Source organism: Zosterops lateralis, assembly GCF_965231275.1.
Source record: "Zosterops lateralis genome assembly, chromosome: 13".
In the NCBI taxonomy this organism is placed as follows: Eukaryota; Metazoa; Chordata; class Aves; order Passeriformes; family Zosteropidae; genus Zosterops; species Zosterops lateralis.
The window spans coordinates 18,704,491-18,727,248 of NC_139773.1; the positions used below are offsets into that span (position 1 = coordinate 18,704,491).

The 22,758-nt window shown below is 42.4% G+C and overlaps 1 protein-coding gene across 1 annotated transcript in view; it reads left to right on the forward strand.

Moving 5' to 3' along the window:
• The window catches only part of MAP2K1 (mitogen-activated protein kinase kinase 1), a 32,659-nt gene that overhangs the window by 7,093 nt on the left and 2,808 nt on the right, over positions 1–22,758 (forward strand). Inside the window, exons 2-8 of the mRNA XM_083870604.1 lie at positions 7,479–7,689; positions 9,342–9,488; positions 12,645–12,722; positions 13,190–13,241; positions 18,427–18,551; positions 20,701–20,908; positions 21,476–21,540. Of these exons, the coding sequence (XP_083726730.1) occupies positions 7,479–7,689; positions 9,342–9,488; positions 12,645–12,722; positions 13,190–13,241; positions 18,427–18,551; positions 20,701–20,908; positions 21,476–21,540 (886 nt within the window). The remainder of the gene's footprint in view (positions 1–7,478; positions 7,690–9,341; positions 9,489–12,644; positions 12,723–13,189; positions 13,242–18,426; positions 18,552–20,700; positions 20,909–21,475; positions 21,541–22,758) is intronic.

The following is a 22,758-nucleotide window of genomic DNA, read 5'->3' on the forward strand; positions in this document are numbered from 1 at the left end:
TCCTTATGGGTTTTTATAACAAACCCTTGAAACTTCCTGGCAAGTCTTCTCCCTTTCTTGCAGGGATTTTTGTACAACTCAGCATTGTTCTCTGCTTTTCCAGAATTTTTTTTTTTTTTTCAGTGTGGTGGGAAGATGAGTCAGCAGGTTGCAGAACACATTCTTTTTTTTGGGGAAAAAAAATGTTCTCTTTGGATATAGATATGTGAATATTTCTGCATGTATTGGTACACTGGGTTCATATATTAAGTAAAAGTTATTAATTTATTTTGCTAAATGGCTGACAATTGTTCCGTGTTATGCAATCCATCCATTTGAAATCTAGGCAAACCTTCCATGCCTGGCTTTCTCAGAATCCCAGTGATGGTTTTTGTGGGGTTTTTTTTGTCTGTTTTCAGACAGTTTCTGGCAGTTTCTTTTCCTGCTCCCTGGAGTGGTCACTGTGGCTCTGGATGGAGTTTTTGTCCTGCTGTGGAGTCTCAGTTCTAACCCTGGCCTTGTAAACTGATCCTGTAACTTCATCTTTTTTATGATTGTGGTGTCCCTCAGAGGCTGTGTAGCTGCCACATGGGAGAGTGGGGAAGATACTGTTACTGTAACTATTGCATCTGCTCATCCTTTGTTTTTGTCATTATATTTAACTCCTGCTTCAGAGACATGAAACAGTAGAAATGACAGGCCTTGGGTAAATATGTGTGTCAGCTGATGATCAGAATTTATAATTCTGTGTATCCTCTGTTTTGTGCTTTAAGTATCCAATCAATAAGTTCATTTTTCTGCCCATGAGGAAGTTTTAATTGCCCCTGTGGTTCCTTTATCCTGATCATGTGTAGTGTTGGCTGGGAAAAATCCGTGGTGTGCAGACATGAAAGGGAGATGGAGAGCTTGGATTTCTGGTTCTGGAGGTTTGCCTGTAGAATTTCTAAACTCGAGGTTACAAAGCTGATTTAGGGCAAACTTTGATCATACTTTGAGGAAGCCTCTGAACCCAGAAAAAAAAAAATCCCTTAAACTCCTTCTTTGTGGTATTGTTCAGGCACAGAGCTCAATATGCCAAAGGGGTGCCTGGGCCTTGCTGGCAGCTCCTGCTGCCCCTCAGGGAAAGGGGCTGGAGCACCAGGGGATGGCTGGGAACAGCTGGAAAACATCTGGTGGGCAGAGGCAGCCAGGGCATGACTCTGGACTCTCTGTGCCACCACTGGCTGTTCTGTCTGTGAGCTCTGCCTGCAGCTCACACGTGGTGTCTGATTAGGGGAGGAAAATGCAATGTTTAATGGGATGGTGGGGAGGGTAAAGAGAAAAAAAAAGGAGGCTTAAAGCAAAGATTTTCACCAAGAGCTCAGCCTAGAGGGAGTTTGGGAAGTTCAGCTCTCCAGTTGGTTGGAGACTCAATAGGAGATTTGAAGTTGTGTCACCTGTTTTCTTCTTTAAAACTCATGCCTTTGAGCCTCAGAAAAATGAGAATTTACATGAAATTATGGTTGCAGGATACTCTTTTGGACAGAGCAGTGCTTTTCTTACAGTTTTGTTTTGCATGCCTTTTACTGAGAAATTATTTTAATCAAATGTCTGCCTCTTACTGGATAATTTTTTTTTTCTGGCAGTATTAAACCTCACTCTGTGCCATGCAATGTTGCTGCAGTGTGGAAGTGGATGGTATGTTAGATATTAGGGAAAAAAGTTAGATATTTGAAGCTGTGGCTGCCCCTGGATCCCTGGCAGTGTCCCAGGCCAGGCTGGAGAGGACTTGGAGCAGCCTGGACAGGGGAAGGTGAGCTTTAAGAAACCAGTCTGTGATGTTCAGCTAAAAAAATCCACCTAGAAATCCCACCTAGGTCCAAGAGAAATTTTTTAAGCTCCTCTAACACATTGCAAAGATAGAAAATCAAAAAGAGTTGAAAACCAGTGTATTTTTCCAAAACAGACTCCTTTGCATTTATAGGGAATTTGGATTTTTTTTTGAGTTGTTGCTCTGACTGCAAGTTTTATGAGGCTGCACTGGAGTTAGCCCAGACAGACACCTGTGCTCTGAGCTGGGAGACTTCTGGAATTACATTTATCTTCCGTGTTATTCTGTGAACTGCTCTTTGTTCAAAGGAGAAGCTTAATGAGAATTTGTCTTGTTGCCCAGGTTTGGCAGAGTCACACAACATAGTAGTCTGTCTTCTCAAAACCACAGAATGTCTTCATGTTCCTAACACTTAATTTCTGCTCCCTGATTGAGGTTGTTCATGGAAATTATGTAGTGAACTGCCTACTTTCTTCTCCAAATTGACAGTTGTGTGGGCTTGGGGAAAGCATTAATGTCACTGTTCTGGAAAACAACCCCCAAGCTTTGTATCCTCATGCGACAGGGGATCTGAAAGTGAAAGTACTTCTTGATGCTTTCACTCATGCTAATTGTTCAGCTTGCAGCACTGATAGTGATGCCTTTGAACAGATATTTGACAAATTACTGGTAAAGACTCTCAGATGTTTTTTTTTTTCTTTTTCCCCTGCCACACTTTTTTCTTCTCTCTCTGAAGTCGACTTTGGAGTTGAGTAACAGCTTTACTGTAGCCTTTAGGGTTGAGTGTATGATTAACTTAGCACTAACATGAATTAGAGAAAAAAAAAAAAAAGCTCCCAGGGATTTGGAGTACTAGTATTAATTAAAGACTTATTTTCTGGTTTTTGTTATGCCATTCTGTGCTAGCAGACTAAAAGCAGCATTTCCTTTCCTGTTACTGCTTCCAAGAAGAACAAATGTGTTGTAAAGTGTTCGTGCCTCTCCTCCAGGAGTGTTTTCCTCATTGCTGAGGTGGCTGTCCCCAAATCCAGGGGCTGAGAATCTCCACTTGCCTTTTGTCCATCTCTGTGTGCTCTCACTCTGCACAATCTGTGATTCCTCCCTGCCCATCCTGCTCCTGGAAAATCCAAATTTGCTCCTTGTCCCCCAACCCACTGCTCAGTGCCCAGCTCTGTGTGATGTGCACACGTTTAGTGCTTATAAATCATGGGAGGTTGGATGTTTACATAGAAAATCTGAACAAAATCGACATAAAGGAGCAGTGTGATGGGGTTAAGAGGTGTCCTGGAGGTGGGATGGTGTTAGTGACACACCTGGTCTGTGCAGGGGTGTGTGGATGGGACCATGGACATGTCTGAGATGCAAAGAACAGGATGTTCAGTGCAGCAGTGACTCAAGGTATTGCTGGGCTTTATTTATTTGGGCTTGTTGTGTCCACCCAGGATTCTTTTACCCAAGCATCCACTTCTGGCCATGGGCAGAAGGTGAGGGGCTGGGAGGAGGTGAGAATTTAAGGATCCCAGATGAGCTTGGCCAGGGTGAGGAGTCCCTGAGTGTGAAAGGCTCCAAATTCCCAGCTGTGATGCTCCTTGGAAAACCTTTCTCACCAGCAGAAGGGCTGGATGTGGCTCTCCCAGGCTCTCGGGTGGACAGGGATGAAGATGAGGTTTCTTCTTTGAGAGGTCATTGTTTGGGGAAGGTGGGCCGTGTTTGAGTTCTTCCTGCATTCTTTTTGAATTTGGGAGGTCATAGAAGTGCCGCGTGGCCAGGGGGATGCTGCACTCTCAGAACACTTCCTTGAGCACAGAAAGGAAGAAACAATGTGAGTTCATAGGAATGATCCACGCTGATCTAATGTGGGTGGAGAAAATTCCTCCTCTAGGACAGCTGGTACCTCATGCTGCCCTTGGAAAAGAGAAAGAAACAACCCCAAAAACTTGTCCTGAGTGTATATATATATTTTTTTTAAACTTCCCATTTAGTCAGGAAGAGAGAGATCTTGCAATAATAATGAAGACACTGCACTGAGTGCAGAGATGTCTCCTGGCTGTGCAGGGTGTTTATCCTTCTGCCAGCTGAGTGGGAAGGTGTTTTCCTGGTGGTGTTCTGTGGGATTCCTCTGTTTCTTTAACAAATGGGGGAAGCAGCACTGACCTCCCCGTGGCTTCATCACCCTGTGAGGGCTGGATCCCATCCCTGGTGCAGTTTAGTGTGTGCTTGGCTTTCAGACTGCTGGCAATAAATTAAATGATAACCTATTGCTTTAGAGTAGTGCTTGGCACCATGGAGCCCTGAGCTGATTTGATGATTTCCTGCTTTGATGGATCCCTGGCAAAGAAAGCCATGGTGCCTTGACAGTGAAAAACACAACTCCAGGACTGCAGCAGGTAATGGTGATGAATTTTAATGGGAATCTTTGTCTCTGAATAAAAGTTTTATATAAGATTAAGTAACTACCAGTGCTCCTTCTGGAGGCAGACAGTTGCACAGTGGCATGTTGCTCTTTTAGCTGCCAAAGTTCCTGAACATTTTCGTGGTGCCTGGTGATGAATTGTCTGAAGTATTCCCTCTTCTGTGTTGTGTGTGTGTGCTGGTTTCATTCCATTTGTAAAACTTCCTGTGTAATGATTTACTTTTCCTCCTGTTTGTGCTTTGCAGTTTGCTGTGATGCTTTTACCAGGAGAGGGTCCAGGTAACAATCCCAGCTCCCAGTGTTCTTACACTCTTCTTTAAGTTGGAGTTAAAAACTGAAACTTCCTAAGTCCTGCCTCCTGGAAATACTCTGAGTAGGTTACACCACTAATTCTGATGACAAAAATACACCTCCTATTTACCTACCTGCATTTTAAATTGATTAATGTCCACTCCTTCAAGCAAAGGACCAGAATGAAAAGAAAATCAATTCTTTCCTGATGCCTGACATTCTTATCATCAAACTAACTGGAGATGTTGGTAGTTACACTCTGAATAGTGATTTTGACAGTGCATTTGTTGGGTTCATATCTTTCAGATTAATTCACTTTTTACAGTTAGAGAATTGGTCCTGAAAAATCTGAGAACTTCATTTCTCATCACTGCAAGTAGTGGAGGTTTTACATTTAGACCTTAGAACATTCTGGAGATTTTACACTTGGTGGAGAAACCTGAGGTGCTGAAATTCATGAAATCAATACTTTCCCATCTGTGAGAGCCTTTGGAATCTCTTGACTCATCTTCAAGCAGGGACCCCAGCAATAATTCATAGTTTCAAGCAAGGAAATTCCTGTTTTAAGTGAAAGCCAAGTTTATTTAGATTGAAACAGGCAACTTATTAATAATAAAAAACCAACTTTATCCAGACAAACACTAGACTAAATAGATGTGAGAAATTCTATCTTAGCAAATTTTTGTTGTTCCTAAAGCACCAGCAGGACAAGTTGTTTGTTCCATCACTCCAGCAGTCTGTCTGCTCCAATCATGTGCTCAAACATCTCTGCGTTGTCTCCAAAGGCAAAACCCCCTTGTGCCTGAGAGAAAAACTGAATAGTTGTTTTCTTCAAAGCACAGCAAGGAAAGCCTTGTTGCATCCTGTTTCTGTGTCTCTAGTTTGTTGTTTTTTTTTTTTTAATTCCAAATGGACAGCCCTGCTTTATCCAGTAATCCTTAAAACGACAGCAAGTTTCTTCTCAAAGCTTGTAAATTGTAACAAAGACTTGAGTTCTGTCTTGTCACAACAGTAATTTTCCAGGGTAAAACGTGGAGTTTGTGTCCAGCATTTGCTGCTCTGGAGTTTATTGCAGGAAAACAAGGGGGGCTTAACTTTGCCTCAGCTTTTCTCTTGTGCTCACGGTGTAGGAAGAGCTGGTTCAGGTGTATTCTAGGAAAGACACAGCTCACTTTGACTTCAGCCTGGAGTTTGTTGTTCACTGGGTGCATTTGAAGGGGAAAAAAATGACCCAGTGATTAATCATTCAATTATGCATTTCTGAATTTCAAAAAATGTGTTCCTTTCTTAATGATTTGTCTTTAAAACAGAGTCAGTAAAACAGATTGACTCGGATGTTCTTGTTTATCTACGTGAGGGATTTTTCATTGGGGATACTCCAGGATTACTGGTGTGTGATTTTACAGGTATAAAACATGGTATGAGGACAGAAATGATGTTTCTCTTTAAAATATAGTGTAAAAATATTTTTTTGGTGCAGATGCTTCAGTTTTAAGGTATGATAGGGACAGTTGTGGTAGTAGCCAGGAATCCTCTCAGCTGCCCAGCTCCTCACTGGGTGTGAGGATGTCCCTTTGTACAACATATTTTCAAAGTGAACGTTTTATGAAGTGATGAATAGAAATAGTTTTGATTATTGGTGAAATTTAATTATTTTTATTAATGGAAAGTAGTTCCATTCTTCATACTTCTGAAGAAATAGATTCTCTTCCTCTAATTCTTCATCCTGGCAACACTATTCCCTGGGAACATTGCATTAAATTTGGTGAAGCAAAGCAGGTATTTGCTGTTAAATATTTACTCTTGCAGCAACTTATTGTTGCAGTTGGAAATAGGAAATTTTAAAGGAGCCTTTAAGTTGTCATATTGGAATGAAGTGTTTCCATAGGAGCTGAAGTTGTGAAGTGTTCCTGGAAAACTGAACTTGTGTCTGTAGTTCCAAACTTATCTCCTGTATAAAGTTTTGTTTTTCTATTTTGTGTTGCTTAAAGATGTTAAAAGGAGCTTAAAACCTTTGGGCCAAAGACTTGCACAGTTCCAGTGTTTTGAATATTTGTTTGGCTGGGCTTGATGACTTTTTACTGATAGCTAAATAAGAAACTTCTGAATGAATTGTTGGTTCTACAGTCCTGTGAGAACCAGTCAATAAAACATTTAGGCAAACTCTGTAGGAAATTACAACACAACCTTGAAAATACACAACTAAAAATAGCGTGGAGTGCTGGGCTGTGATTCAGGAGCTGTGTCTGACCAGAAATGCAGAGTCATTAAGCCACTCCTGGATTTGGGCAGCACCTCACAAGATGGGGAAGCTGGGTATGATGTGTTTGTCATTGTTTTATCTGGGATAAACACACAGTTTATTTAAATCAGAGTTGCAATAACACATCTCATGGGGGTGACTGTGCAGGTTGTGATGCCTTGGGAAGGCTGAGCTGGAACAGAGACTGGACAGAGCCAGAGAATAAAGTAGGGATTTATTGAAAGGCCTTTAAAGACACACCTTGGGCAGGACAAGAGCCTGGCCAGGGATACACCCAGGGTGGGCCCAAAATGGTCACAAAATGGTCACAAAATGGCTGAGTGGTCATGAGGTCTCACATTTTTATAAGTTTTGATCCATTTGCATATTGGGATTTAAATGTCCAATTCCAGCTGCAGGTTATGAGATCCCATCCTTCTTGTTCCTCCTTTCAGCCCACCCTTGTTTGTGCTTTTGGGGCTGAAAGTTGTCCTTGGTGTGCAGCAGGAAAAGGATTTGTTTTGTGTCCCTGCTGTGTGCAGAGCTGAGTGACACTGACTGTGAGCTCAGAGCTGCACCCCTGGGCAGAACCTCAAAAACACGACAGCTAAAACTTAAAACATCATTTGGGTCCTTCTAAAGAACCTGTGCAGGTGCAAAAATGGAGTGATTTAACTCTGACCTCTGTTCCCTCACTCTTCCCCTCCTAGCACTGCTCAATCCTGCTCCTCTTTCTCGTGCAGGACAAATTTGGAAGCCCTTCAGAAGAAGCTGGAGGAGCTGGAGCTGGATGAGCAGCAGCGGAAGCGCCTGGAAGCGTTCCTCACCCAGAAACAGAAGGTTGGGGAGCTGAAGGATGATGACTTTGAGAAGATCAGTGAGCTGGGAGCAGGGAATGGTGGTGTGGTCTTCAAAGTGTCCCACAAACCTTCTGGCCTCATCATGGCAAGAAAGGTGAGGGGGTCAGAGAGAACAACTTGGGGGTGGTGTTTATTATAGAGGACGTAATCTCTAAAAATATTTATTTATTTAAACTTTATTTAGAGAAATAACTGCTGTTGACACACAAAAATTACTATTTAATGCCAATTTTGTGTTTCCAGAAGTAGGAAAGGTTGCACTTCCTCATCCTGCATGAGCTTCCCAGTTTTTCAGACATAGTGTCTGTCACACACATTAGTAATGAAAGGATTGGAATCTGTTCCTCCTTTTTCCCTTTCACTTAGGAGTAGGAGGCCTCAAAAATTGCTGGAAGTTATAAATCAGACAAAAGTGGCAAAAATATTGTGTATTCTGGGCAATAAGTTTAGAGGAATGGAAAAGGTATCACCTGCCTTAAGAGCTCCCTCACAGGCACACACCAGAAAAGGGCCTCTGGATGAGACTGGAGAAGAAAAGAGCTCAAAGAAATGGGAATGAGGGAATGCATTGAAGTTCTCCTGTTCTGTAGTTCCATCCTGGGTGGCAGTTTCTGTGCAGGAAGGGATTTTTCCTTCTCTTGAGAGTATTTTTCATGCTTTACAACCTGGAGCAGTTGTGACCTAGTTTGCAAGACAACTGAGATTTATTTTTTTTTTTTTTTGACTGAAATAGCTGGGTGGTTTCATTCTCATTGAGTTTACATGAGAAGGTTTCACTTCCTGTCAATATCCCTGGGAACAGAACACTCATCCCAGGTCCCATTGTTTTACTACACTGGGAACTTCCCTTTTTTTTTTTTTTTTTTTTTTTTTTTTTTTTTTTTTTTTTTTTTTTTTTTTTTTTTTATTGATTGAGAAGTTGAAGACTTCAGATATTTCTTTTTAAGAAGGGGACAGCATCATCTTCAGCAAAACTAAAGGAGAATGTGTGTGTGCTAAGAATAAATTATGCTGAGGACACTGGCAGTCTGGGGAGAAGCAAAGGAAAATGCCCATTTCTGAGATGTGAGAATTACAAAATGCACAAGCCACTGAGATTTTCTTGAACTAAATCAATTCAATTGATTTTTGTCTTTTCACCTGCTGTGGGTTTAACAGGAAATTTTGCCCCAATTCATTAATATTTGATGCTACTGAGATGTTTGCTGAATTGTCATTTTTCTTCCATTTATTAACCAAAATTTAATTTCCATAATTCTGTTTCCTTTCACATAAGGAACACACTTTTGTGATAAACAGTCTAGTGGGGAAAAAGCATTGGGGAGCTTTTATTTGGAGGTTCAGCTCATTCCTTCCACTGATGCTTTACAGACACCTGGAGAGATATTTTTCAGCAGCTGCCTCTGAGCCAGTGCATCTTTGACACATTTCCCTAAGGAAATGTGCTGGAACAAAAGGTTTCTGCTGGAGAAGGGTTTTGTGAAGAGAAGATGGAATTCCTGCCTTTTCATGGGTGCTGTTGTTGTAGTGTTTTCCCTTGGCCACCAGGAACACAAAGATGGATTATTTTATAGTTAAATTGTAGAATAATTTGGGTTGGAAAGGGGCTGTGGAGGTCATGACATGATCAGAGCATGCTCAGGGCCTGCCAGGTACTGAAAACCTCTCTGAATGGCACAAATCAATCCTGAAAAGTAGATTTGATTTGATTTCATTTCATTTCATTTACTGGGCTTCTTTTTGCAGTTAATCCACCTGGAGATCAAACCAGCCATCCGCAACCAGATCATCCGGGAGCTGCAGGTGCTGCACGAGTGCAACTCCCCCTACATCGTGGGCTTCTATGGAGCCTTCTACAGTGATGGGGAGATCTCCATCTGCATGGAGCACATGGTGAGAGCCCAGAAAATCCATTTACTGCACTTATTCACTGGGGGTTGTCCACTGAGCAAACCCTCACAAGAGTTCTCTGCTCAGCTGAAGGATGTGGTTTGGATTTACTCTGCAAATCTGAGGGTGGGATTGATAGAAGATGTTTTAGGAGGAGGATGATGAAACATTAGTAGATGTTTTATCCCCTTCTCCAGTGTCTGCCCTGCACAAATGTAACTTCCCAATTGCTTCTCTTTTATCCTTTTGTTATATTTCAAAATATTTAGCCAGTCCTGCTACTTAAACATTTGTTCTGATTGGGGTTCAGTTTGGTTTTTTTTCTGCTGAATGGGCCAGATCACCCTGATACTGCAGACTCTATTTTTTCCTTATTTATATGAATCCATATTTTGTCCCTTTTTAAAATTTGACAGAAAATGCAGACATGCAGAATGGTGAGCAAGCCCAGAGGGATCTTACACAACTTTTTTCACGCCAAAAAATATATTTTTAACCGTGTTTCATTTTAATACAAAGTACACATTCTTCTCAACATCTGTTTGCCTTTCTCCAGCCATATGGACTCAAAACATGAAAAGTAAATTCTCTGTAATTAAAGGACAGTCAAATTTGTTGCCTCACTTGGTGTGGAGATTTTTTAACAATACAGCTGAAGACCTCTTTATTTTTTCCCCTGAAAAGAACTGTTTCTTTGGAGAGAAGATATATTTTTTTGTTGATTTTTTTTTTTTCTGGAAAGTGCATGTGATTGTTTTAATGCTTCTCTGGTCCCTCAGAATTTTTAGAAGGAATCGATGGTTGCTTAGGAACGAGCACTCACCATCCAGGTTCCAGGCATGGGAGAGCCCAGGGGAAGGTGTGCACCCCCCAAAAACACAAATTCCTGCTGGGAATTGCAAAGCTGAGCTCTCAAAACTGAAAGGAAGAGGAGGGGAAAAATAGTAAAGTAGGTGTTAAAGTCTGTGAAATGTCACAGATGTGCACAGCTGTGGCTGCTGAAGGAGTTTGTGTGTTACCACATTCCAGAGGAGAAATGGTGATCCAAGAAATAAATAAAAGCCACGAAGAGTCTCAATTTATTTGTCAATGAGAAAATCACCAGCAGCAGTGAGGGTTTGTAGGTTCCTAAGCAGGGAATCATATATCTGACAGGGAATATTATGTCCGACAGGAAACATTTTCAATTTAAGAGAAGGCAGAGTGAAATCTAGTGGTGAATCTGCTCCAAGCCAAACTGGATACAACATTTTACACCTAGAACAGCTGGTCAATAAGTTATGAAACCCAAAGAGAGGTGGATTGTTTAAATTATAGTCTTAATTTAGCATTAAGCTTAAGGCAGATCATGGGTGGAAGTTTTTGGTTAAAAGATTGGATGAAAATCTCCATTGTGGTCGGGTTTTTTTTCAGTTGTTACCACTCAGAAATCTTATTTTTAGCAGTGGGTTACAAAACCTAAGGAGGATTATGAACAAAAAGTTGGAGGTGGAACAGGAATGGAACTTGAGTGTGGGATATTTTTAGGTGCCTAAATTCAAGATCAATGCCTTAACTTTGCTTAGCAGCAGGTATTTAACAGGCAAAAGGATTTGGAGGCAGCTCCTGCAAGACACTGAAGGCCGCAGCCAACACGAGGCAGCTGAATTGTGTTCAGCCTTGTCTGGGATCAGAGCTGGTCCTCAGGGAAGGGGAAAAAAGTTTATTTTCTGTCCAAAATGATGGTTAATATATCAGTGTCTCAGCAGAGACAGCTGTCCAGAAATTCAGACTGGTTTAATTTCTAGAGATTTTTTTTTTTCCTGCTGGTTTATTTTTAATCAAGTGTGGAGTATGTGGGTGTGTTTTTTACAAAAATACGTGATCAGAAAAGTATTTATATACTTCCCTTCTCATAAGAGTTGTAGATTTTAGTCCTCAAATAATAAACTTTTGTGTTCCAGGTTGTTTTTTTGCTTTTTACCATGTGTAAATGTTGATGAAAACTTTCAAAGGAGAGGTTAAGGCAGAAAGCAATTCATTACTCCACTTGGATCTTTATGTCAAGTATGGGGAGTTATCCAGTGCTGATCCAGACAACAGGATATGGTTTTAAATTTTCAAAATAACTTTTCAGTTTACTTCTTTGGTTGTATATTCTCTGCTCCAGAGAATCCAGACCTTGTGCACAAGTCTATTGTTGAATCAGTTGCTAAAAATAAACAACATTTTCCCCAGTTTTCCTTTTGAAAAGCTCTTAGCAACAGTGGGATATATTTGCCTTTGCTGGGGGTGTGTGTGCATGCAGGCAGTTTATTTAATCTAATAAACAAGGCCATGGCTTACCAGGGAACCTTCAAAACATTTTCTCTCTGTTTTGGTTCTTTGTGTGCCAAACCAACCTTCCATCCTTGGAAGAGTCACCCTGGACCTGCAGGAGTGACAGAGGCAGCTCCTCCTGTGCAGGGTCTGCTCTGGGAGGGGAGGGACAGGGATCTGGCTTCTCTCATCATCCTGAGCTGCCACTGGCACAGTTTTCCAGAGAATTTGGGGCTGCTCCAGATCCCTGAAGTGCCCAAGGTCAGGCTGGAGGGGCTTGGACCACCCTGGGATAGTGGATTTGTCCCTGCCCCAGGCTTAGAGGTCATTCCAACCTCATCATTCTGGGATTTTCAAGCAGAAAACTTTTATCTCTTCCAGTATGGTGAGTTTTCAGTCCCATAATCAGGATCAATAATTTTTTTTTTTCTTTCTGTCTTTGGAGGAGGAGGATTATTGTGGGTGGCTGTGACAAAGAAAAAGTGCATTGGACTGAAAATTACAGAAACCTGTGAAAACCTTCCTGCTTGCTTGGCACTGTTTGTGGACAGAGCTTCCTTAAAGAGATCCAAACCATGGAAATGCTGCTCTGGAAGAGCATTGTGTGCAGTGTTTATTTGAGTGGATGTTGTTAGTGGCCAAATGTTTGTTTAAAATAAACACAAACCAAACTGATTCCTCCTGAGGAGCCATTTATTTGTTTCAGGTTTGCACCACAACAACGTTAAAGCAAACATGAACTGCAACTTTAAAAACAAACAAACAAACAAACAAACAAACAAATTTAGGCTTCAGTTTACAGCTTAAAAATATTTTAAAGCAATTTGATTCGAGTTTGACTATTCAAATATTTCTTCTTAGGATGGTGGCTCCTTGGATCAAGTGCTGAAGAAGGCTGGGAGAATTCCAGAGCAGATCCTGGGCAAAGTTAGCATTGCGGTGAGTGGGGTTTGCTTGGGCAGTGCCACATCCAGGGATGAGGGAGAGGGGAATACTCCCAGATTTTTCAGTCTGTTTCTTCATTTTTTAGTCTTTTTTCTAAAGCATCTTTGTCTGTGGTAGCTGTGGGCAGTGGAATGAGTAACACATCCTGGTGTCTGTGCTTGGAGCTGCTGCTTTTGCATCACTTGATGTTTCTGAATTAACACTTCCTTATTTTTCAGTAGTACCTTTTCCTCTCCATTCTGCAGCAAGCTCTGTGTCCAGAACTTCCAGGAAAGGGGTTGGGTTTGTTTTTTTGTTTTTCTGGTCTGAGCTGGAGGTACAAATTAAAGCTCAGGGTTGATTGGCAGTGATTACATTTTGGGATTTCTGTTAAGCTGCATGCATTTGGAATTCCTGTACAGACAAAGCATTCAACTCCCCCTTCTGCTTTCTAAATTAATTTCTTTTTCATTTGCCTCTAGGTAATAAAAGGACTCACATATCTGAGAGAAAAGCATAAAATAATGCACAGAGGTGAGATAAAAGTTTGTGTTGTAACTTTCCTTGAGTATCATTTTTATTCACATTAAAATATCTCTCCTTTTCTATGCTTGGTTCTTTATGGTTCCATATGACTTTGGTTCAAAGGGCTTTTCTTGGGCAGTGTAAGGCAAACTTTTTTTTTTTTTAATCCATATCTCTTACCATGACTATCAGGTGTCTTCCTGCAGCTTATCTGGGTTGATAACCCATGCTTGAACTGCTGTTCTTGCATTTTATGTGCACACAGAACTTGTCTGTGTTTGAGACCGATTGCAATTAAAACCTCTGACCTAAATTTCATTTGACTGTTCAATAGTCATTGCCATTAAAACTTTTAAAAGAAAGTCCCTTTTTTTCCCCATCTGTCTTACATTCACATGCTGTTTGTTGAGGCAAAACTGCATCCTTTTTATACTTTATAAACAATTAAAAACATGGTGAAGCTGTGTAAAATGGGAGTGTTGCTTCTCCTGGCTCTTTAATCCCAGATGTATTGGATTATTTTCTGCTTTTAGTTGCCCTTTTGAAAATCCAGCTCCTCCATTAATCTGTTGCATGTTCCACTAAAGAAGAATGACCCTTGGTACAGTAATAAATCCATTTATTGCTGCTGTGTGTGTGATGTGAAGGTGGAGCTTTGGAGCACAGGAGAATATTCAGATTATAAAATATCTGCAGCAAACATTAATACACGTCTGAATTTACATTTACTGCCCAGACCAAGAAGAGGAATCAGCAATCCCAGCTTGCACAAGCTGTTGTAGGATCACCTTACACATGGAGCTGTGTTTATCACACATTTCTGCTTTGTGGGATTTTTTTTTTTTTAACAAATATAGCTCTCTTGTGGAGCAGGGAGGTTGGAGGGAGACTCTAAACATTTCTGGTGACAGTTTCAAAGTCATTTGTCTCTGTTCAGAGCATAAGGACTCCAGGGAAAGAGATCACCTTATTTTAGGGCATCCTGGAAGAGTTACTGCTGCATCTTGTTGTTCTCAAGGCAGCCACAGCAGTGGGTTGTTACTATGTTGGCTGCTTGGGGTTTTTTTTTTAGGTTGATGTTACTCAGCTGAGACAGCAGTTTTTATTTATTTATTTTCAGTTTTACCATCTGTAAATCTCATAAATCCAAAACGAAGCCCTCCTGATCTTGTTTGAGTGCAGCTTAACCTCGTGGTATTTGCTACATCAGAGGTTACACTGCAGGTTCATGGGCCAACATAAATTCCTCTTCTACTGCAAAAAATTCCTCTTCTACAACAAAAATTCCTTTTCTACAACAGAAAATTCCTCTTCTACAACAAAAAATTCCTCTTCTACATTGCCTCCAGTTTTCCTGGGTTGAGTGTGCCCTGCAGTGTCAAATTCCATGTGGCACATTGTGGTTTTTATGTTCCAGCTCAGTTTCCATCCTGTGTGTGCTCTGCCAGCAGCAGGAATTGGTGACCTTGTGCACTCCTTGCAGAAGCTGCTCTGTGATCACATCACATCTGTGATGTCTGATAGAGAGGGGAGCCAAGATGACATTTTGGGAGTTGATCATGGCCAGTGCTGGCAGCTAAAAGGAGAATCAGTCAGAACAGTGAGTTGGTTTTCCCATCTCTGGACAAACAGAGCCAAACTTGCAGCTCCTGTCCTCAATGCTGCCCATGGCTCTGTCTGTGCATTATCTGGACACTCCTTATGAAGGTTGGAGTGCAGGTGGAGCTGCTCCTGGCAGTTTTTCCAAACTGCCTCTTCCTTGAATCCCAGCTGAAACAAAGAGTGCTGCTAAAAGCACTTTTCCTGTGACTGTGTCAGCATTATTTTATACACAGCTCTTAATAATTGCAGATTTCTGTTGCTTTGCTTTCTCTGCTGCACTGACAAGGTGAGAACAGCATCTCACACGGGCTGTTTGTTCTCACTCATCCATCCCTGGGGGAAATGTGTGCACTTGGTGGGTTTGTTTTCAGCAGGATTTATTGGAGTTGTGCTGTGGGCAGGGTGGGCGACTTAAAAATGAAGAGACATCCCTGTAAACATGAGAACATGGCAGCAAAGGGCCAAAAAAATCTGTTCTGAAATCTAAAGACAGCCAGGCTTGTGAGAACTCATTTGCAGGAAGCAATTTATTCCACCACTATGTTTTATTACCTGTGTGGCAATATCAGCAAGTTTGGAATATTTAACCTCAAGTGCTTCAGTGCACAGCCGTGTCCTGGACTAACTGAGGAAAAAGTGTTCACTTGTCATTCCAGACAGCTCAAGGAAGAAGTTTTTGGGGCTTTTTAGAGCAGGAATGGAAAATACAGTCCTTTTACAGAGGAAAAGACAGTTCTTTTATAGAGGGTTTGCTCATGTGGAGCACTGTGCTCTGTGTTCTGGTCCTCTCTGAGCAGACAGGAATGAAGTCACAAAGTTCAACTGGTGGGATCCAAGGCAGGCAGAGTAAGGAAAGGGATGAGGAGCACAACTGTGCTGGATATTTTAATAATAAAGATAAATAAAGATATCCTCTCTGGGCAGTCTGTCCTTGCAGAGAAGCTGCTCTGGAAGGTTTTGAACCCCAGCTGGAGGCAGCAGGGAAGTGTCACTGCTGTGTTCCAGGGTTGCAGTTCCAGGGGATTCTTGTGAGATCCTGCCTTGGGATATCCCAGTAATGTACAGGACACATCTCTGGTCCATGTCCTCACAGGTCTGCTCAGTAACTGGTACAGAGTGAATTCTGGCCTGAAGGTGTTGTGACAACATCCAGGGCCACCTTTCAGAATGAACTTGTGGGACGAGTTGAATCCCAGTAAATTTCCCAGAAATTATCATGCATTCTGGAAACTTCTTTGTGTTACCAGCTCCCTTTGCAGTGTCATAAATCCATCCCCCTGGCAATGGACTTCTCTGGGATGGTATATAAAATATCTTCCACTTTCTTTTTTCTTGAAATGCTTACATAACACATTGTGTGTTCCTTTTGTCTGTTCCTTGCAAGTTCCAGCAGAGATTTTGCAGGATGCCTTGGCATTCCTGTTCCTCTGGCAATACAAATCTCTGGTTTCCAGAGAAACTGCTCGAGTGCTCAGAGGCTCTGGAGTGAAAATAGAATAGGTGCTACATTTAGAGGGGTGGGAAGGCATCAGCCTTCTAAACATCACACTGATCACATGGGGGTGCCTTGTGTGGAAAATGAAAATACTCCAGGGAGGAGAAGCTTTGTGCAGAACTCCAGTGAGGAGATGGGGTTGCTGTGCTGCTCTGAGAGCTGCAGTGTGGCATTGCCACCTGCAAAAACACTGAGGGGAAGAGGGAAGCCTTCAGGAGACCAGGGGGATTCTGAAGCTTAAAGATGCTCATAAAGAGAATTCTGTTTGGGGCAGTGGAGTGGTAATGGGTTTTTCTTTGCCATTTAATGATAGAAGTATCAATGAACTCTAGAGGTGAAAGTGAGGATTGGCATCTGAGTTCTGAGTTGAATTTGTAGCTGAGCATTGATGAGCAGCACAGATGTGGGTACCTGGGATTTGTTCAGGCTCTGCTGTGCCTCCAGTGTGTTTTGCAAACCCATTTCCCCCACCTTGCTTTTGCACAGAGCTTTGGGTGCAGATCCCTGTGCAGCTGGGAATCTCTAATCTCTGCTCTCTGCTTCCCTGCTCCAGCTGCTTGGCCTTTGGGTTTGGTTGTTTTTTAGCTCCTACTGGAGTTTGAAAGTGCTGGGTGAAGCTCCCAGCCTGGATTCTTCCTTTCCATGGTGAAATTTCCCTGTGGTGAGGTGTCTCAGCAGGCAGGGCTGGCCCAGAAGAGGCAGAGCTTGCAGAAGGTCCAGCTGTGTGCCCAGCTGGCCAGAGCCTCTCCCAGGGGTGGGGAATTGAAAGCAGCACACACAAAATACCTGCCTGGATTTTCTGTTCACAAATCAGACCAGGAAACTCTGCCTGGACAGTTTCAGTTGCCTGGAGAGGGATGTCAGGGACAAAAATATGGAGCCACAGTTTCCCAAAGTAGATAATTATCCAAACTTTGTATAACTCCTCAAAAAGGAGCTGGAGGGGAACAGCTGAAATTGTTTTATTTTCCCCTCCCCATGGATCTTGCTCAGTGAGGCACAAACCTTTGTCACACCTGTGTCCTCTTCCCAGGGACATCCCATGGGCATCCCAACCAAAGGGCAGCTCCTGGAATTTATCTGAGCTTAAAAGTGAAAAACAAATGAAAACGTGGCAGCCTACAGACTTCTGAGTCTGCTCTAAAGTGAAATTATGGTTCTCTTTCTTCAAAACAATTTTGCAGTTCCCTTTTTGCTGCAGCATTATTCTGCCAATGTGGGCTGTTGGTTGCTTATTTTGATAATGTGTTGGTAATGACCAGCTAAGCAGTGAGATAGAGGGAAAAACCTCCTTGCAGCTCTAAAAGAAACACTGAACACTTGTTCCCTGTACCTTTGCATTCACAAAGAGCTGTTATTAGTTGCTAAGCTACCAGTGACCCTTATTAAATTTCCATTTAGGAGAAGTGATTAATTCAAAATCATGAGGGGGCTCTGTCACAGGGAAAAAAAACAACCTCAAATTATTTCAAATACACATTTTCAATAATAGGAAATTTGGTTTTTTCAGAGCTTAAAAAAAAAACCCAACCCAACAACAAAAAAACCCAAATCTAAAGCAACAAACAAACTCAAGACCACCACCCCAAAAATCTCCAAGAAACCCAAACCCAGAAAGCAAGAACCCACTCCAGGAAGTGTTTGGCCATAGGATGATTAATCCTATGTAGATATGAAGGAATGATTGTGTGGCTGCTGTAATTAATTGACCTTTGTAAAATAAATATGTAGGGCCTCTTTATTGATCATTTCTAGGCAAAGAATTATCATTCAGGAAGAGTTCTGCTGTTGTACACTTATTTATCTTAAAGGAGACCATTTATCTGCAAGGAGGATGTGGATGCCCAAACCTAATATTTAAAAGCCAAGGATTTGGGTGAAATCAAAAAGCTGACAATCTTTTTTGCATGTGTAATTTAGAATATTTCTTTTTATTTGTCTATAGTTAAGTAGAGATGGACCCAAGTCTTTGATTATTCCCAGACAAGGGCCAGAATTGTGTCACAGAAGGGCAACAAAAGGAGGCACAAGAGAATTCTCACCTTGCATTGTGTTTTATCTCCTAAATCATCCATTCATTTTGGTTTTTTTTCCCAGATGTGAAACCATCCAACATTTTGGTAAACTCTAGAGGTGAAATCAAGCTTTGTGACTTTGGTGTCAGTGGGCAGCTGATAGATTCCATGGCAAACTCCTTTGTTGGCACACGCTCCTACATGTCTGTAAGTACAGGTTTGAAATCCAGATTTAACAGCTCTGACTTTGTTGGGGTTGAGTTGTCCCAGTTCTGGTGATTGATCAAACAAGAACCAACTGTTGCTGTTCCTGGTTCAGCTCTTCCTGCATTCCAGGAATATTCTGGTGTCATATCAGATTGTGTGTGTGTGTGTGTGTGGTGTGTGGAGAAAGAACAGTTGCAGGAAAAGCCAAAAACTTGAAATATTTACAACACTCCAGAAGAGCTACACTGCAGAAACCAAGTCAGTTCTTGCTTTTTGGGGGTTGTACACGTGTGTCTCCCAGAAAATTCCAGTGTTGGTGGTTTGTTTTCCTTGGGAAATGTCCTTCTCTTCCCACTCCAGCATTTGCTGGGGTTGCTCTGTAGGCAGAGTGCTGCCTCACCAGCTCCTGGGGGGACTGCTCCCAGATCCCAGCCTGGAGAAATCCTGAAAAAGAGCAAGGAATTCACCTGGGGCTGTTCCCAGGCTGTTCTGTGCTCCTGTGGATGAGGAACTCTCTGTGTGATGTGCCAGCCCCAGCTCGTGGCAGCAAGAGCTCTTTTATTCTCACACACCTTGTTCAGCACACAATTAACTGCTGCTCTTGTTCCCAGCTCTGGCTGCAGGATTAAAACTGTGTGGGCTTAGGCTTGAAGGGAAAAAAAGCTTTAATGCAGCCTCTGTTCAGCAGGAGACCTGCATTGTCTTTGTGTCACTTCACCTTGGTGACACACCTGGGAGCAGCCTGGCCTTGCAGTTCTCACATCTGGGGGCTGTTGCTAATGAGCCAAACCAAATCCACAAATCCATCCCTGCTCCTGCCTTTCCTTGGCTCTTCCAGGAGGAGGGATAAGAGCCAAATGCTGTCTGCCTTCAGTTTTCTTCAATTTGTTGTTTTTTACACACTGAGGGTTGGCTTTGCTCTCTGGCATCACAGACCAAGCCACAAGAGGGATTTTGTCTTGTAGTGTCTGAAGGATCTTCTCTTGCAGTAGCTCCCTTTGCACACTCCTATACTTACAAAACCACACAGAATTATTGCATGCAAACATCCCTTCCTACCACATGGAGGTGTGTAAAAACAACAGTGTTTAACTTGAACAGATTTCTAGATTTTAATTATATTTATAGAACAAGTGCTCTCTCTGTTTGCTGCTCTTTCTGATCCACCCACCTTCCTTTACACTTATATTTTATGAAAATCTTGGAATTTGGACATTTCTGTTGCTGTCCAGCAGTTGTGTAGTTTATCCAGATGGCTTTGGAACTGACTGAGATGGGACACTGGAGAAAACTCAAATATAATCTCAGTAAATGCTACAAAACTAATCAAACAAAACTATCACCCCTCCTGTGGCAGAAGGAAGAGGCTTTACTGCATTCTCACATTCTCTGAGAGGGAGTTTCAAATTACATATGTATTTTTCCAATATGTGCATGTAATCAGAGAAGAATCTGCACCATTTGGGGAAAATATGAGCTTGATTTTACAAAGAGTAGAGAAAAGTGAACGTTTTCTTTGAGAACTCTCAGTAAAAATGGATTTAAGGGTGAAGCAGATCAATGTATTAATAATTTCAGGAACCATATTCAGCACTGAACAAAGCAGGTGCAAAAATGAAGCAAAAGGAGCTGGTGCAGCCCTCCTCTGCTGGTGTTGGCAGAAGCAGGAGGTGGATGCCCTGCTCAGAACTGAGGCTCTGTGAAGCAGTGGGACTGGAATAGTCAGATACACTTCTGATCATGATTCAACTGACCAAAAAATATCCCACACTTCAATACCTTTACAGTGTGTGGCTCTCCTAAAGACAATACAAAAGATATTTTTGGCTGAGTGTGATCTTGCCTGCAGAGCCTTGTGTAATACTTCCACTGGATGTGTGCTAAAGAAATAAATCAACACAGAAGAGAAGAATTTCTGAAGAATCTCACAGTTGTTTGCAGTGCTGGAATGTTTGGGGAACTTGAGGAAATAGAGATGACAGAAAAATATTTTCTGGTATTTCCAGGAAAATACCAACAAGTCATTCATTTGAGCGTGCTGTGCTAAGAGGTTGCATCATTTTATTTCTCTAGGTTGTTGCAGAATGTAAATTATTTTGTAATTTCTTGTTACAAACCTGCCTCTCTCCCCTCCCCCTGTGTTTTGCAGCCCGAGAGGCTGCAGGGCACTCACTACTCCGTGCAGTCAGATATCTGGAGCATGGGGCTGTCCCTGGTGGAGATGGCCATTGGCAGGTACCCCATTCCCCCTCCTGACTCCAAGGAGCTGGAATTGATGTTTGGCTGCCCCGTGGAGGGAGATTCTCCAGTCACAGAGACCTCGCCCAGGCAAAGAGCGCCCGGCCGGCCCATGAGCTGTGAGTTACCACTCTGAGTTCATTCCCTGCACTCTGAGCTTATTCCCAACACCCTGAGCATATTCCCAACCCTCTGAGTTCATTCCCAGCCCTCTGAGCTCATTCCCAACCGTCTGAGTTCATTCCCAACCCTCTGAGTTCATTCCCAACACTCTGCTGAGTTCGTTCCCTTCCCTGCCAGCTTCAAGGACTTTTGTATCTCATCCTGCTCTGCACAGTGGGGCTTGAAAATTTTAGAAAATCAGGATTGTAGTGGGCACCTGGCTGAGCTTCAGTGAGAGCAGCCCTGTGAGAACAGAGCACCAGAGACCTTTTTGTTGGTGGTTCTTGTGCATAGCCCTGAGATCCCAAACTCTGGTCTGTTGCTGTGGTTTTCTCCAAGATGCTGATCCAAGTTCAGCAGGATGATTCCCACACCTGGAAATGTCTCCTTGCATGAAAACATTTCCCTGCTGCTGTTGCACCTTTTCCCTGTAGATCTGCTGGGTGCCAAAAGTGTCAGATTTGGGCATCCTAAAGCCCTGCAGGGTCAGTGACACTGATCCCACCTCTCCCATTTCTCCCCAGCCTATGGATCAGACAGCAGACCCCCAATGGCAATCTTTGAACTTCTGGATTACATCGTCAATGAGGTAATTTATCAACTTAAAAATCTGCACTTTACACTTTAAAAGTGTAAACTTTTAAAGCATCCTGGAAGTTTGGGGTACTGTGGGGTTGATGCTGTTTAGTCTGGTTTAGCCTTATGACTGGGTCACAACTTTTTTACCTCTCAAACAGCTGAGCTCCAAGGCTGGTTAGAAATTTTAGAATAGATTGTTTCCAGTATTTTCACAAGTACCACTGAAACTTGTGTGACTCCACTGCTTGTGTTCCTCAAAAAAAAAACCAAAAAAACAACCCAAATGATGCTCATGTTAGCTGTCATTTGTAGCATTGGATAACAATTGTTCCAGCTGGATGAATTATTGAAAAGTGTCCAACTCACCCATTTCAAAGGCACAGTTGGTGTCTGGGTGCCTGCATTGCCTGTGCCACTGAGAAATTGATAAATGGCTTCTGTAACTCATCTGCCTGCACAATTCTCTCAGATTACAAATCTATTTTGCATATTATATAACAGCCCAATCTGCCAGCACTGACTCTGGGAACAGAGTTAGCATTGAATTACTTCAGCTGCTGTGGTCCTGCTCTTGCAGCATCCCTGAGGGGGTCAGTTTGGGCTGAAAAGCTGCAGGAGTTGAGAGTTTGGCAGGATTATCTTGTGCCACCTCTGATTTAGCACAAACTTCTCCAGCAGGAGCTGATCCCTCCAACACAGTGAGGGAGGAGTGCAGGCCTTGTCTTGATCAGTGTAAGGATGGAAACTTAACCCTGATGCTGTAGCAAAGTCCTGGTGGACGAGGCAATATCTCATATCAAGGTTTATGCAGTTCCCCTTCTTTATTTGTCAGAATTCTTTCTGAATTCAGAGCCTGAAGAAACTCGTTCCCAGGGACAGAAAATTGACATCAAAAGGATTATGGAACTAATGATGTGCAGGACATCTTCCCTCAGCTGTGTGGAGAATGACAGGGTGTTAATTAGTGCTCTGAGCCTTCTTTAATGAGAGCTGGGGCTGTGCTCAGCCCATTCAGGTGTGTGTGTGGAGAAAGCAGAACAACCAACCAAACAAAACCCACCAAAACCCACCCCATACCAGGGAAAATCTGATTTGTTACTGAAACACCTGAAATCCTGCAGCTGGCAGTAATAACCCAAATCAGCCAGGGTTTTACAGCTTTGCTCAGGTGTGGGACATGCAACTGGTAGATCTGGGTAGGTTGTGCATCATCATGTGTTAGTTATGC